This window comes from Mustela erminea, chromosome 4 (assembly GCF_009829155.1).
Source record: "Mustela erminea isolate mMusErm1 chromosome 4, mMusErm1.Pri, whole genome shotgun sequence".
Lineage (NCBI taxonomy): Eukaryota > Metazoa > Chordata > Mammalia > Carnivora > Mustelidae > Mustela > Mustela erminea.
Window position 1 is genome coordinate 118,986,869 of NC_045617.1, and position 15,474 is coordinate 119,002,342.

At 53.9% G+C, this 15,474-nt stretch overlaps 1 protein-coding gene across 1 annotated transcript; it reads left to right on the forward strand.

Moving 5' to 3' along the window:
- Positions 1 to 3,165: 3,165 nt before the first annotated feature.
- Positions 3,166 to 15,192, forward strand: IP6K3 (inositol hexakisphosphate kinase 3). Its single transcript, XM_032340609.1, has 5 exons — positions 3,166 to 3,384; positions 8,809 to 9,013; positions 10,212 to 10,387; positions 11,546 to 11,721; positions 13,461 to 15,192. Exons 1-5 carry the CDS (start codon positions 3,186 to 3,188, stop codon positions 13,890 to 13,892), a joined length of 1,188 nt encoding a protein of 395 aa, XP_032196500.1. The 5' UTR covers positions 3,166 to 3,185; the 3' UTR covers positions 13,893 to 15,192.
- Positions 15,193 to 15,474: the final 282 nt, after the last annotated feature.

The following is a 15,474-nucleotide window of genomic DNA, read 5'->3' on the forward strand; positions in this document are numbered from 1 at the left end:
AAATTTCAGCCCTTGAGTCTCCTGGAGTGAGCCCAGAGTTATTTCATTCAGGATACAAGCCAGTGACAGGATAGGATGCGGGGACCTGGGCCGTTTGTCCATGACTCCTGGGGAAGGGGCTTCTAGCTGAGCTCTTCTGGCTGGGGGCATCTCACTCTCTCCCCTCCCTCCCTCGCTCTCTCCCTCTTCTTCCTCCCATGGAACACCAGGGCAGGATGCTGAGTGAGGGTCCAGCTGTGGGGCTATGGAGGGAAGTGTGGGCTGGAGAGCGGACATTTGTCTCCCTCTGATGCACTGAAGGGAGACCAGTGTACTTAGCGAGGGTGTCAGAGGGGGCGTAAGGTCCTGTCTCAGGCAGGCGCCTCACCTGCCTTCCCAGCACCCGAGCTGAGTCAGTCCTGAGAATAACCCACGCAGTGACAAGCCTCAAGGGGTGGGGATGCTTGGGAAAAGGACTCCACAAAGGAATGCTGTGCGTTCTGTCATCCGAGCATCGTGACAAGGCTGTGGCAGTGGGTGGGAAACCAAGACTCAGGCGAACATTACCAAGTTCATCCCAGGGGCCTCAGCAAGCTGGTGGGAACACTTGGGAAAGATCTGGGTTCCTGACTCCCTGCCCAGTGCTCTGAGGAAACAGGGCATTGATCAAAGGCCAAGGCCCACACCGATGACAGATGTACCTGTGTGTGGCAAAAGGAAGGTCTGGTTGAGAAAGATCTGTCTGCTTGAATTATTTATTTGGAACTTAAGGGGGAGGACTGAGAAAAATGGAGGTCTTCCCTAGCTCATTCCCATAGAGCAGAAGACTATACCCAGTGACAGAGAGACAACCTTGGGAACAGAAGGTCAGCATCAGTGCCAAGGGGAAGCCACAGAGTACCTCCATGAGCGGCAGCAGAGCCCACCTGCCTAGCTCAGGTACTGATGCCTCTGCTCCCGCTGCCCCTTCCCGCCAACCCATGTCAGAACCACAGACCACAGAGCTCAGGAGCAGGACGACCCTCAGAGATCACCTCATCTGTACCCTAAGGTGAGCCCTGACAGAAATAGCCTCAGTTTCCTGACCTGCTGGGTACAGACTTTTTTTTTTTTAAGGAAGTTCTTTGCACAACATGGGACTCAGACTCAGGACTGCAAGATCAAGGGTCACAAGCTCTACGACGGAGCCAGCCAGGTGCCCCAAATCTAGATTTTTTTAGAAGTACAAGCTGATTACCCAGCAGACATCCTATCACTACCGACCCACCCTAAGTTTGCATTAGGGAGACAGGAGCATGGGGAAGAAGGGTACGCAGGAGGGCTCGCCTGGGACGCCGCCTGGAGGTGTCAGCACTGCTAAGCAGTCCTGGCAAGGCCACGCCTGGTTGGTTGGTGCTGGGCCACCTGGGTTTTTCTCTCCTACCTTCCTTCTTGCCTTCACCACATCTGCCAAGTAGGACTGGGTTTGCCAAGCAACTGGGCTACCTTGTCCTGTATCAGCTTGTCCCTGCACTGATTTCAGATTTGCCTCTGCATCTAGATGCCTCCTACTGACTTCTCAGCTCGTGGAACAGGCTCCAAGTGGGGCTCCCTCTGTGCTATCTGGGAGTAGACCTGGGGGGAGGCCGAGCCTGCTGCGTCAGCACAGCCCCTCGCCATCAGGACTCAGGCTCCCCCTGTCCTGGCCGCCTGGCCCGGCCACCCTAACTTCCCCAGTCCTGCTCTGGCCACACATGCAGCTCTCAGAAGCCTCGTCCTGCACCCAGCAGAGCAAATGCACACACCAGACAAAACACCTCCCCCTTCCTAGAGGGGCACTCTGTGGCCTGAAAATCAGTAGCCAGTGAGAGAGAGAGAGAGAGAGAGAAACCCCTGGGGGGCAGCAGGGGGTCTCTCTGAGCTGGGGTCCTGAACAAACTGATAGGCACTCCACGCATGGAGTCGGCTGGCCATGCTCATGGTCTGCACTGAAGGTCATTCAGAGCATTAATCATGTCCAGGGCTGCCTAGCTTGGTGGCATCTTTGGCCGGGAGTCCAGCGAAGGAGAGTATTAATAACTTGGAGGTGATGGGCACCCCTGTGGGAATGTCCTCTCAGATGGGACAGGACAAATGCGGCCAGAAGATCCTCCCCTCACAGTGTCTCCTTGGGCACTAAGACAAAGTCAGGGTGTCTTTCGGGGCTGTATTCCCAGCCCAGAGTTCCGGCAAGCCTGCCCTTAGGGAGGAAAAGGGAGCAGAAGTTCGTAAGGAATAAGGCCCCAAGACCAGCAGTCCCCACTTCCTCCTTTCTTGCCCCTGGCCTGCACCAGAGCCCAGTCAAGGCACTGCAGGCCCCACTTCCCTCTTGTGCAAAGTGGCGGTGAGAAACACGGCCTTCCTTCCAACCCAGAGCTGTTGGAAAAATATGATCACCAAGGCAATAAGGCTAGAAATAATTACAACAAATCACATTTATTGAGGACTTAGCTGTGGGCCCTCAGCCAACCTTTTCATGGGCTTTATCTCAATGTTGTCCTATGTCCATAAAGTATCCTTACTATTTCACTTTACAGATGGGGAAACTGAGGCCCAAAGAGGTTTGGTAACTTCTTAGAGTCACATGGCAATTATGTCTTGAAGATGTGACGCAGACGGGTGTGCACAGCTGTGCTGACAAAACCAAAGTTTTGCTGTGCTCCCCGGGCCCCTGCGAGAGACCAAGCACCCTGACAGCAGAAACTTTGCTCTCTCCTTGGGCCTGCAACCAACGTTCCCAAAAGCAGGCAGGAAACACTATATGAGGAGTTAAACACAATCTCGGCACTCTGGAAGCCTACGGTTGTGTGTGTTATTTGATTTTTCAAAAATGCTAAACAGGATGGGATTCAGAGAAGTCTATCTCTCATCCTGGCTCCCCAGAGCAACCACAGTACCAGTTTCTTGTAATGAATTTTTTCTGGAAGTGACGGAAGCCTCTGTACAGTCTGTTCAACTACCAGTGGGCATGGCTGGGAACTGTGTGTCCTTCCACTCCTCCCAGGACCTTGTCTCCCTCACACCATTTCCACCTTCCTCCTCTGCTTTCCAGGGGCTCCCTCCCAGGCCAACAGACAGAGGGACAGCTGTGCTATGACGAGGATCAAGGCCACTAAGGAGACAGCTGAGCCCCACTGACGGCCCCACCCCCTGTACGGGAGCTGCCCAGGCCTTCCTCTAGTGGACACATGGTTGTGCAGGACAGCACAGATGCTGGGGAGGCCAGAGTGGGCGTGCGGCTAGAGCCCTTCCTGCACCAGGTCGGGGGGCACCTGAGCGTGATGAAGTACGATGAGCACACCGTGTGCAAGCCTCTCATCTCCCAGGAGCAGAGGTTCTACGAGTCTCTGCCTCTGGCCATGAAGCGCTTCACCCCACAGTACAAAGGTGAGTGTCCCCGGCAGCCGGCTGCAGCTCTGTGTGCCATCGTGCCGCCATCGCAGGCCAGGCTCCTGGATGCCCCCACCGCCTCCCCAGGTTGCCATGGAGACAGGCCCCCTCCCCACAGTATGGCTGGCCCTCACTGTCCTAGATTCTCTGAACTCTTCAAGCCTCCAGGCCTGGAGTCTAATACCATTTGGCATCCCTACAAACGAGCTCAAGCCACTAGGCTTCGAGGAATTGAGCGTGGGGTGAAATGATACCCCGGCCCCACCCTGCTCTGCTAGGGAGTCTGCTCTGTGGTTCAGGGGTGCCATGGCTGGGTCATGTGACTGGGGCTGGGGAAGACAGGGCAGGCCAAGGCCTCTTGTCCCTCCATCTGGAGACCCAGGTGGATGGATGGAGCCTCAGGCCTGGGTCAGGGCGTGAAGGAGCAGGGACCTGACATGTTTAAGAGACGAGAATTCCTCCTTCTCACCTAGTGACCAAGCCGGGGCCATGGGCTGCTTTCCAGGTAGAGCTGGGGAAGCGGGGCACAGAGCCGTGTGTGTTCTAGATCTGAGTACAAGGTGGGTTCAGGGGGGTGAAGGCTGGCTGGGGGTGAAGCTGGCTGGCCGCCAGCTGTGGGCCTCCAGGCAGAGGCCCTCTGGGCAGCTGGCCAGCATCCACGAGGCAGGCCTTTTGATCACACCCAGCCTTCAGTAAATGCGGCTCACAGGGCTCAGGGCAAGAACGCCAGCCTTGAACCCCTCAATGGGACGAGTCCCCAGAGAAAAGATCTCTTTTAAAGGTTTTAAATGTTATGACTACAAGCTTCTGCCCTCGAATATGCATCAGCAGTAAAAGTAATGATAATATCCAAGCAAGTCAGTCAAAAACTTACTTGCATTTCAATGATCAAAATAACCAGGAAAAATGGGGCCTAGCTCTGTGGGTGTTTCTTAGAGTGTGCTCTGGGACTGACCAAGGCTGGTATAGGGGTTCACATGCAGATTCCCAGGCTCCCTTCTACTCCTATGAACCAGAACCCCTGGGGGCAGGGCCCAAGAATCTGTATCCAGCATTCAGACTGAGATCCACTGTTGGGGGCCAAGGCCTTGAGCCCCAAGCACCGCTTCAGTGCCGGCTTGCGAAGACCTTCTGAGAGTCTGAGATGAGGCCTGTGAGCACCACATGCTGGGAGAGAGGGGGGCGGGTGGCTGGTGCGTGGCCTGTGCAGGCCTCCCCTGGGGCCTCTGGGGCTGCAGGCCGGGGTTGCCCATCCGTTGTGGGTCACTGCCCATGTCGTCATAGCACCCACTGGAATGAATGTCTGTCCTTTCACAACGGAACTCAACCTACCAAAGGGGTGGCAGGACGCTGCGTGGAGGGTCCTCCTGCCCGCAGCATTTCACGCCTGTTGGACATGGCTCTGGAGCTGAGGCAGATGGCCGGGGCAGCCACAGGCAGAGCAGGAAAGTGAAAGAGGCTGCTTGGTCTGCAGGACCCCATTCTGATGCCCTCCCTGAGTCCTGTCTACAAGTGCCCATTCCTCTGAGGGAGGAGGGGGAGAACAGCACCCCTCCTGGGCACTCTCGGGCACTAGTCTACTGTCCAGACCCCTACTCTAGCCTGCCTCCCAAGCTAGGTCAGGGGGTCATCTAGCCCAATAAGGAGGGGATGTGCCTTACCCAGAGTCACTCAATGAGTGACCTCAGGTCAGGGGGACTTGAATGCCCACAAGGCTGCCACAGGGGGTTTCCCCCAGAGAGGCGCTGTTTCTGTAGTGGCCACTGTGTGCCATGGAGCACAGCCTCTCCCTTCTCATTGCTCTGCACTGTGACGAAATCAGAGAGTGCTGGGCAGGAACGTCACTCCCAAGGCTAGCCTCCCCATGCCAGGAGCTTGTCCAGACCTTTTGATGGGCTCCTAGGGCAGGATAACATTTTGGACCTGCATCTCTCTGCCTCCCAGTGTACCTTTCAGCTTTGGGTGAGCAAAGACATACTCCTAAGTCTGGCTGGTTAACAGACGAGCCAGATTCATATTATACACGCCGGCAAATAAATGCTCTCATGAGCTTAAAAATAAATACATGACAGAACATTCCCAGAGGCTGGGGAAGCTGCTTGGCCAAGCCGAAATTGCTGAGATGCTCTGGGCATGGCAATTGTGGCAGTAAGCACTCTTGTCTGCCCGGCTGGCGTGACTGCAGGCAAAGCTCTGGCTGTCCCCCACTTACCCCCAGCCAGGCAGGGGCGGCAGAGTGTGGGGGGGCCCATGTCCCTCTGGGCCTAGCTCCCATGGACACACAAAGCAAGCCGGAAGCCAGGCTGGGACCAGCACAATCTTGACTAAAAACCAAGCCAAGCCCCAAGGCGTCTGGATTCCAATGACCGGCTGCTTAGGTTTAGAGAAGGCAACCTGAGATCATCTGCAGCAATCTGCTATGCATCTCCGGCTTCAGAGCAAAGTCTGGGCTGAGCTGGAGAGAGATGTGGGAGAGGGGAGAAGACAGATAGGTGGAGACACAGAACCAGAGGCGTGCAGGAAGACGGAGAGGCAGGGACACGAAGTCTGGCTGGGTAGCTCTGACAATATGAGAAATAGAAATGATTTTTGGATTTTATTGGTTTTGGGTTATTTTGCACCTCTCCTCGCCTCCATTTATTGAGACAGTCAGATCTGATGAGATCAGACAAGAGCTGGAGCCTAGAGAAGCAGGAGAAGGTCATGTTTCTTGTCCTTCCAGGGAGGCCTCCTGGGGCTGGGGCTCCCCAAGACAGTGGTTTCTGGTGAGCGTGTCCCAATCCCACAGTCCCACAGCAGAAAAGGCCAGAGGGTGAGCTGAACTTTACAAAAGACCCAAAAGGGCCATGCCCTTGGCTGGCACACCGTCCTGGGCTCCCCAGCAGCCACGAGGCTCCAAGCTCCCCAAGGACAAGTACAGACGCTAGCGCACTCTCCTTTCCCCATGGTGGAGGGGTGGGCTCTGGGGCCAGCGCCAGCTTCCAGCTTGGCCCTCCCTGGAGCAAGCAGAGCGGCCCTCCTGCCTGAGGAAAGAGGAATGGCAAGAGAAACGCCGCGTCCTTAGGCTTCTTGGCACTCCCACCACCCTGAACCAATGACCTTCTCAAAACAGGTTTCTCTGTTCGCTCCCATGGAACAGAAGGGCCGAACCAAATGTGATGAGGACACAGCAGGAGCGTTCCTCATCCACACACAAGTAAACACAGCACGACAACACTGGAGTTTCCCAATAAAGTCCTTGGCTCTGTGTTACAGCTTGTTCCCTCTTCCATAGCCATGTCTGCTGTGGCCTTTCTCAGAGCTCCGCCCCTTACTGTGTGACCTTGGGCAAGTCATTCCATCTCCCCGAGTCCCCGTGATACAGGCAAGGGCCTCGCAGGCTTGCTGTCACTCAGTGGTAACAGACGACACGGCACTGATTAGCATGACTGCAGTTCCTTCCCCGACCTGCCATCAGCCCCTCATTCTCCCAGGTGGAACCCCTGGGTTCAGGTAAACGACAAAAGGCCAGGTTCAGGGATAGTATTATTAGTTGTATCATTATCAATTCACAAGATTCAGGGGCCTGAGATGAGCTGAGGCAACGCAGAATTTTTTTAAGGAGCTAGAAAAAACTGAATGTCACTCTCGGGCTGCGAAATTAGGGCACTGGGAATCTGAGATGACAGGACTAGCCCAGAAAGGCCGCTGAGCTAGGCACAGATGGCCCTGAAGAGCGACTTGCTGAATTAGAGAGCAGCCCTGGAAATGAGCGTCTGCACTGACCAGCCCGGGCAGGGACGCAAGCAGAGAAATCAGCTGCCTTGAGCGCTGGTTCAGCAAAAATTACCACTCGCGCTGAGAAAGTGACCAAGTGGCAGAGGAGAAAATAAATACCTGAGGGGGACCTGATCACATGCAGCCCACCCAGGTCAGAGTCCCAGCAGGCAATGAGCGGTGTGCCGAACGGGTTTTAAATGAAGAGAGTTTTCAAAAGGATGGCTCGTATACATGCATGGGGATTAAGGGAACTGGGGGCGATGAGGCACGCAGGGACCAGCACCCCTGAAAGGCTGTGACCACCCCTAGGCCTGAAGGGAATGGGGTCACGGACCCAGTGAGAGGGAGGCCACAGAAGGACAGGACCATGCTGTGACAGGGAGGAAACCAGGAAGATAAACACCTCGATCTTTCTCTGGCTCCAGTCCATCTCCTGCCGATGTCCTTCGTTGGACCAGCCCCTGGGAAATCAGGGGCACAGAAGCCACTGGCGCACTTCACAGGGTCAGCCTGCCAGGCACAAAGCAGGGTGGAGCCAGGTGCCGGGTGGCTTGGAGGGAGAAGGAGCCACTGGAACAGTCAGGGATCAGGGGCAGGAAGAACAGGGAACCGAGGACTCCAAAGCTACTTGCGGGGCTATCTCCCCTGACACTGCCAAGAGCATAGCTCCACCTCCAGCAGACCTTGGGCGAGGCCGGGCACCCATTTAGGGCAGATGCTGAGCCCCATGGAGGAAGGCCTGGACTGTGCCGCCAGAGCAAGAAATCCAACAGGGGTGACCACGGAGCCGCTGACACGCGTGCCAGACCTAATTACCCAACCTGGCCCCTGTCCCGGAGAAGCCAATTAGCATGTTTGTTCACTGGGTCTCCTCACACTCTCCACGCTCACAAGCAGCGACCAGAGCGGGCTGCTGTGCCTTGATTACAAACTCGATGGGCAGGAGTTACCGTAGCTGGAGAAATCCCACCAGCCTCCTGTTTTCTATCAGAGAACCATGTTCTGTCAGTAATATTTATAGGCTGTGGGTCTAACTGAAGGAGATGGCGGGCATCCATGTTGAAGCCAGGATGGTGGGTATGGGAGAGGTCTAAAGGATGGGGACAGAGAGGCCGAGCCCAGGACGGCTGTCTGAGGCAGGTTTCCTGGAAGAAGCTGGTCAGACAGAACGGGAAGGGAGAGAGAAAGGATGATGAAGGAGGCACAGGGAAGTTATGGGATGGGCCCCAACTTCCCTCACGGCCTTCCTGAGGCACAGGGGCCCTCTTGGCAGAAGACCGGCTCCGATGACCCTGGGTTGGGCCCCACTGGAACAGCTCTGTTGTGCCTGGGAAGGTGCCAGTGTGCACCAAGGAATCAGAAGGTGAGGACAAAATGTACGGGGCTGGCTTTGTTCAAAGCTCAAAAGGGCAGAGAGATACAGGGAAGGAGAGCTAACGCCCTGACCAGCCCAAGGCTATTTTCTGCAGGCTCCGCGGCCCTGGGCTCATTTTGGAACAGTCCCCGTAGCTCTTCCTTGAGAGAGCAATTAGGGAAGTGTGTGGGGGGGTGTTGATCAGTGCCCTTAAACTGCAATTGAGAAGGATGTCACGCCTTGCAACATGTCCACCAGGTAAATTCCATCTGGTTTCCCCCCTTCCCCTCCCCCTGTGTGCTCTGCAGGCACCATCACGGTGCACCTCCAAAAAGACAGCCGAGGCCATCTCAGCCTGGTGGCCACCCCACTGAAGGAGAACCGGGGGCCCTTCAAGGTCTCCACGGAATCGGCGGCAGTGGCAATATGGCAGACGCTCCAGCAGACCACCGGCAGCAGTGGTGGCGCCCACCCCCTCGTCCAGTGGCAGCTGGCTCACTCGCTCGAGGAGAGGTGAGGGCCGCATGGCAGGATGACAGCTAACCTAGCAGGGACCAGCTCTGCTCCCACCTGCGCCAAGGCCCACAGCTTCCCAACAGGGCCGAGGAAGTGACACATTCCCAGGAATCTCCTTCTAGAAACATCCAGGCGACCAAAGGAAGGCATGAGTTTTCCTTTATGTGGTTTCAGAGGGGGGACTCCAAAATGTATTTATCTCAGAAGCTGCCACATACGCAGGGTCCTATACGGAACAGGCATTTCAGCACATACTTGTTTAATTAAATACTTATTTTACGGAGACTGTGTAGTGTCTCCGGGTGGGGGTGGGGGGAATACAGAAACCCAGAAAAGTTGACGCAAGGGAGAAATGGCTAATGGCAGTCCGAAGTCACCATTCCCCAGCAGTCAGGAAGGGACTAGGAGAGAGGTCAACACAATCCCCCTGCACCCCTCACCCCCACCGTGGATCTCAGAGACCAGGCAGCTCAGGGCACCCAAGTTCCCAGAGAAGTCTCCAAAACCTCTCTGATAATGTTAGCCGACCTTTCTCAGATGAAAAGGACCCCTGGGGACTTACAAAACATTTATAGGAAACAAAACGGAGCTAATACAATGAAAGTGCCTCCTTTCCCCAAGGAGCACAGCAGATCTAATTACGTCTCTTGGCTCAGCGTCAGGAAGCGGGTACGTATTATCACCATTTCACAGATGGGGAAGCCGAGATGCAGAGGACTGGAGAGAGGGCAGACCAAAGATGCAGGATTCCCGGCCCTAAGGGCATTTTGAGGTCTCAAGGAAATAGTGCCACAACACACTCACAGCCTAAAACCCCAGCCTTCTGATTCCAGGCAGGGTTGCGGTCCCCACACTGCATCACCTCGAGAGTGCAAGAGGAATCCAGATCACTTACGAGTGAACTTAAACCACCTCAGCCCTCTGAGGAGGCGCCAGGCTCTAATGAATTCTTCTGGGGTTCGGAGAGACGTCCTGCCAGGGCTGCAATGTGGCCCGATCTGGTGCCCAAGGCCTTAATGGGGCAGCAGGGGCACTCTGAGGCCTTGCAGGTAGCCTGGAGAGCAGCTAGGGGCTGTCCCCATCAGAGCCCAGCCCAGGAGAGCCCTGTCCGAGGGACGGGCACCTACCCCCAGCCCTCCGGCCATGGCTGCTGGCCATGGCTGCTCTGACTGCTGTGTGCTTCCCTCTCCCACAGACCGGCCACGTCGCTCTTTAGGTCCGAGTTCCATCTCAATGCCCCAGTCTCCACGCTCGTGGAAGACGCTAAAGGGAACCAGGCTGAGAGGAGAAGCTTTAACCCGTGGGGACTGCAGTGCCACCAGGCCCACCTGACCCGCCTGTGCACCGAGTACCCGGAAAACCAGCGACACCGTATCCTTGCCGGCACTCCCTGCTGCCTGTCAGAGGCCAGGGCGGCGGGGGGAAGAGGGTGACAAAAACAGGCAGACAGGGGAGCAGGGGTGGGAGGGGGAGACACAGACATGGGTGCCAGGACGGGGGGGGGGGGGGCAGGGAGAGACCAGTTCAAGGGAGACATCGAGGCACAAGCCCTCAAATCTGGGACCTAGAAGACATCTAATCCCTCCAAAAAATAAAAAAAGAAAGAAAAAAGAAAAAGAAAATCAGAGATTATGGGGGAAGTCGGACTGGGAATTAAGCTGAACACAATGCCCATGGCCAGGCCGCTGGCTATGTCGCGGCTCCCACCTGGGCAGAGGGGCTGGGCTGAGGGTGTCTGTTGGCAGACAGGAACTATGACAGCCATGCTGGGTGGGGGTGGCAGGGGGCTCAGAGGACTGGGTGGGTTCCCCACACCCCAGCCTCCCTTCTAGCCCTCCAAATTCTCCCCGCAGATGTCTCCCTGTGGAGCTGATGGGGTGTGGGGGTGCAGTGCCCCCTCAGGGCAGTGCCCGAGAGGGAGACTCTTAGGGGAGGCACTCCCCACTACCACCTCAGGCTGCCATGTTCTCAGTGAGTACATTTAGGCTTGAAATACCCCTTTGTCAATGCTGGGCTTCTTCCTGCAAACGGGTGACTGGTTCCACAGTATTTACTAAGACACATCTGCAACCCTAATCCCTAAGAAGCTTTTGCAGGATAATTACTCCGCTGAAATTAATATTCCTGCAACTCATCTCCAAAGCTAACATCAACCCACTTCTCCCAAAAGGTATTGGCCCATTCAGTGACTCGAGGTTTTAGCCTTATGATTTTCTGCCGTAAAATGTAAATTGGGCATGGCCTGCCAGGGATTTCACGCCTGCATTTAAATTTCAACCTCCGAGCAGAAAGGAAAAGAAGCTCCCAGAGTCATAAACTCCCCCTAAATAAATGGACTTCTTAAAGCAGCCTGCTAGGCTAATACTTTGCATTCTTAAGAGGGGTGATGGGCTTGTCCGTGCGGAGCAGGGGGAGAAGGAATGGCACTCTGAAAAGGGGGTCCCGGGCAGTCATGGGGCTGTGTGAACTGCCTCCATAGGGGCCGCAGCCTTCCAGTCCACAGAGCCTTCCTGAACTTAGCCTGACCAGGGTTTCTGCTGCTGGAAAATGTCGTGTCACAGTACAAGCACCCCTGTATCCTGGACCTGAAGATGGGGACCCGGCAGCACGGGGATGACGCATCTGAGGAAAAGAAGGCTCGTCACATGCACAAGTGCGCGCAGAGCACCTCGGCCTGCCTGGGTGTGCGCATCTGTGGGATGCAGGTAGGCGGCAGAGGGCCCGTCGTGGGGCTGGGGGTCCTGGTGTGTCCACTGTGGACACCACCACCCACAAAGCCAGCCACAAAGGAGGGTTTGTGGTAGGTGGAATTTCCCAGGGGCCACGTGGGGCCTGTCCACGTGGAGAGCAGGGGTGACGGTGTGTGAGCAGGGGCTGGGGAGAGAACAGAAAAAGAGCTTCTCTGTGCACTCCGTGGCTTCCTTGGTCTCTGGAAGGGTAGAGCTGAACACTCTCCTTCTCAGGGGCCATAAGGCACTCTGCTCTTCAAATTCCTACTCCATGTCTTCTGGGGTTTTTTTGCTGTCTGTTCTGGTTAAAGAAGTGGGAAGGTCGTGGTCGTGGCCTGCTCAGCTGAGGCAAAGGAACAGTTAATTTTTTTATTGCCCAGACTCTACCCCATTTTTGCAGCTGACGTGGCTCATGGCAGGGGCTATAGAACCGGAAGAAATCAACTTTCCCCCACTCGTTTGCTCTTACCGTCTATCTTCTCAAAGCAAAACCAGACACTGATTTGATGGTACACGTTGAGGCTTTCCTTAATTGAAACTGCCACCCCTTGAAGCTGGAAGTGGAGTCTATAAATTTGTTGCACAGATGTCCCTCGGAAGGCTTGGAATGCAGTCCTCAAGAGAATGGAGTGTGATGATTCGGGGTGTAAATGGAATCTCTCTCCGGACCTCCAATCTTCTGAAAACGATCTGATTTATTTAGATAGTGACAAGTGTCATGTGTTTATGATGGCTAATTTAACAGCCCATCTCCCGCCCTCCAAAGCAAGTCTATCATAGCCTTCTGATTTTTTTTTTTTTCCCTACACTGGTTTTCCATACACATACCACGTAATCTGAAGGTGGGAAAGACTTGAGAAACTGTCTTGGCCACATATGGGCTGCCCTTTCCAGGTGTGCCAGACAGAAGTAAGCCAAGTCATGGCCACGCCAGCCACTGGCCTCAGTACAGCCTCTGAATGAATGGGAGCAGCTGCCACTGTCCCCCCATCAGCATCTTCTCCATCTGCTTCCTTCTGGTGGCCAAGACATGACGGGGGGGGCGGGTGGTGAGGAGCTGGTGCCAAGTAGGAGCCACCAGCCCCGCAGAGCTGCTGCAAACCTCCTCCCCGGGTTCCCCTCAGTGGCACTGGCTCCTGGAAAACCCCATCCCTTCCTCATCCAGCCTATCTTCTTATTGTTTTATCTTCAGTCAACCCTGCTCTACCCCAAAAGCCATGACAGTTTCCTTAGAATCTGCAGAGAAAGGATTTTACAAACTTTACTGGGGAAAATTGAATCTAGTTGGCTTTCCAAGGCCATTGGCTACGATCTCAGATTCCTGCTAAAGCGTTCTAGCTTGGATTCGCTAATATTTGAATTGAAGAAGGCCAGGAGCCAGGGTTTAAATCACGATTTGGAGGATGACACTGGAAATTCACAGCAAAGGCGATCCAGAGCTTTTTGTTATGGGTGGAGGGTCACCTTCATGGGGTGAAGGATATGTAGACCTTGGATTCCTATTAAGGGCTTGCAGAGAAAGCATTTTAAAATGTGAAAGTTCCCCTGGCGCTTGATGGAAGATCATCCTTCCATTCATTTCAGCCATTCCTGCCCTGCATCTCCCGGAAATCTGTTTATATATCATGCTAGCTTGTAACCCCGCAACCACAGCAGTAGCAAGCTTTCTCTTGAGTTGGCAATTCTTCACGTTTTCTTTCTTTTTTTATTATCAGGTTTATCAAGTTGATAAGAAGCACTTTCTCTGCAAAGACAAGTACTACGGAAGAAAACTCTCTGTTGAGGGCTTCCGACAGGCCCTCCATCAGTTCCTGCATGACGGAACCCGCCTCCGGATGGAGCTCCTGGAGCCCATCCAGTGCCAGCTCCGTGCCCTCCTCTCGGTCATTAGGAGCCAGAGTTCCTACCGGTTCTACTCCAGCTCTCTCCTCATCATCTATGATGGGCAGGAGCCACCAGAAAGGACAGCCCACGGCAGCTCTTCTGGAGGTGTCAGCAAAGTTGACATCCGGATGATCGACTTTGCCCACACAACATACAAAGGCTCCTGGGACGAGCGCACCTCTTACGATGGACCAGATCCAGGCTATATTTTTGGCCTAGAGAACCTCATCCAGATCCTGCAGGATATTCAAGAGGGAGAATGAGGCTTGTTGGGCCTATCCAGATTTTTCTAGAGTATAGTTCTCACAAGGGACCTACTGGTAGCCAGGATACTCCGGACACGGTCAGATGTCTTTTTGTGATAATGCTAGCCACATTCAAGAGCCACACAGGGCAGAGGATATTAATGGCTGCTACAGAAACTAGCTCTGGAAGTAAGTTCACATCCTCTGGCATCTTCTGCTAATGCCGGTTATCCAAGGCTGGACAGCCAGAGTGGAATGGCACCATCATGGAGTACACTGGAGGGCTGTGGCATGAGGGAGAAGCCAGCGTTACAGTAAGATTCTAGATAATTTGCGTTGAAAAATGCTTTTTTGTTGTTGTGCTGACGTCTTGGCAAGCTATGAGGCAAAAAACTCTACTTGAAGAAGACCAGAAGAGTGAGGTCACGAGTGTATGGTTTTTTCTGCTCACACAGGCAGCCCACCCCAAGAGCAGACAGAGCTCACGAATGACTGTCTCTTACCTTCCTAGGAGGCATTTCGGTGGGGCAGGAACACATGGGACTGATCTGCCCGTCTTGCCAGCTTCCTACCCAGGGTCTGAATGGGCAAGGGCAAACCACACACAGTCCTGGCAAATCGAGCCCCTGGGTTCTCCATTTCTGCCTGAGGAGATGCGGGTCTCTTTCTAGACTTCCGGGTACCTATTGGAAGTGATGCCTCTGTGCAGTTCTGGCCACAAACCAGCTCATAAAGCGCAGTTCTGGTGGCGGGGGGGCTGCCGGAAGGATGAGCAGTGCTGTTAAATCACACTATCCGCTTTCTATTTATTTATTTTGGGGGTGGGGTGGGGAGTCGGGAGAGAGAAGCCTGAAGGGCCAAGCAATCCAGGCGCAATGTTTACAAGACTGGTGGACAAGTGTAAATACGGAACAAAGAGCAAACAGTTCTAATTAATTCCTTCTTCTGCAGCGTGGAAACCTATTACAATGCCCTTGAGTCGAGCACGAAGATACGTTACCCAATTAGGGAAATAAATTTGTTAATAAAATTGCTGAGGTCACCAGTGATTATTTGGTGTACCTTATTACTCTTTCTGTTTGTTTATTCTGGTCATCACACTGTATGGCATTTCCACTTTATGGGTGACTAGAACAGTTCACCGATCTCCTGCAATCCTTTGGGGGTCCCAGGGGGGAAATGGGAGCTAATCAAATATTTCCATGTATCTACAAGGCACGTACCAGACCTCGTAAGTTGTCCTTTTATCTAAACTTCTTTCTACAATGCAAAGTCAAATAATTTTTATATTCTCCTGGCTAATTACAATCAACCTTCAAAAAAGCCACACTCACAGAAGGAAAGAGTCCTGGATTAAAAAAAAAAAAAATTTTTTTTTTTGGTTGTTTAATTGTACGATATATTATATGGATTTCAAAGCAAGTTAACTTCCCTAATTATGTTTGGCTGAGGTAACGACATGATTAATTTGCATTTTCTGCACCCATAGTGGGAGAATTGAGTCAAAGTACGTTGGGTGGCAAAAAGGAAGTCAGCCGAAAACTAAATATTTGCTAATGACAAAATGGAGCCCTAAATATTGCTTTTACTAGGCCACTTC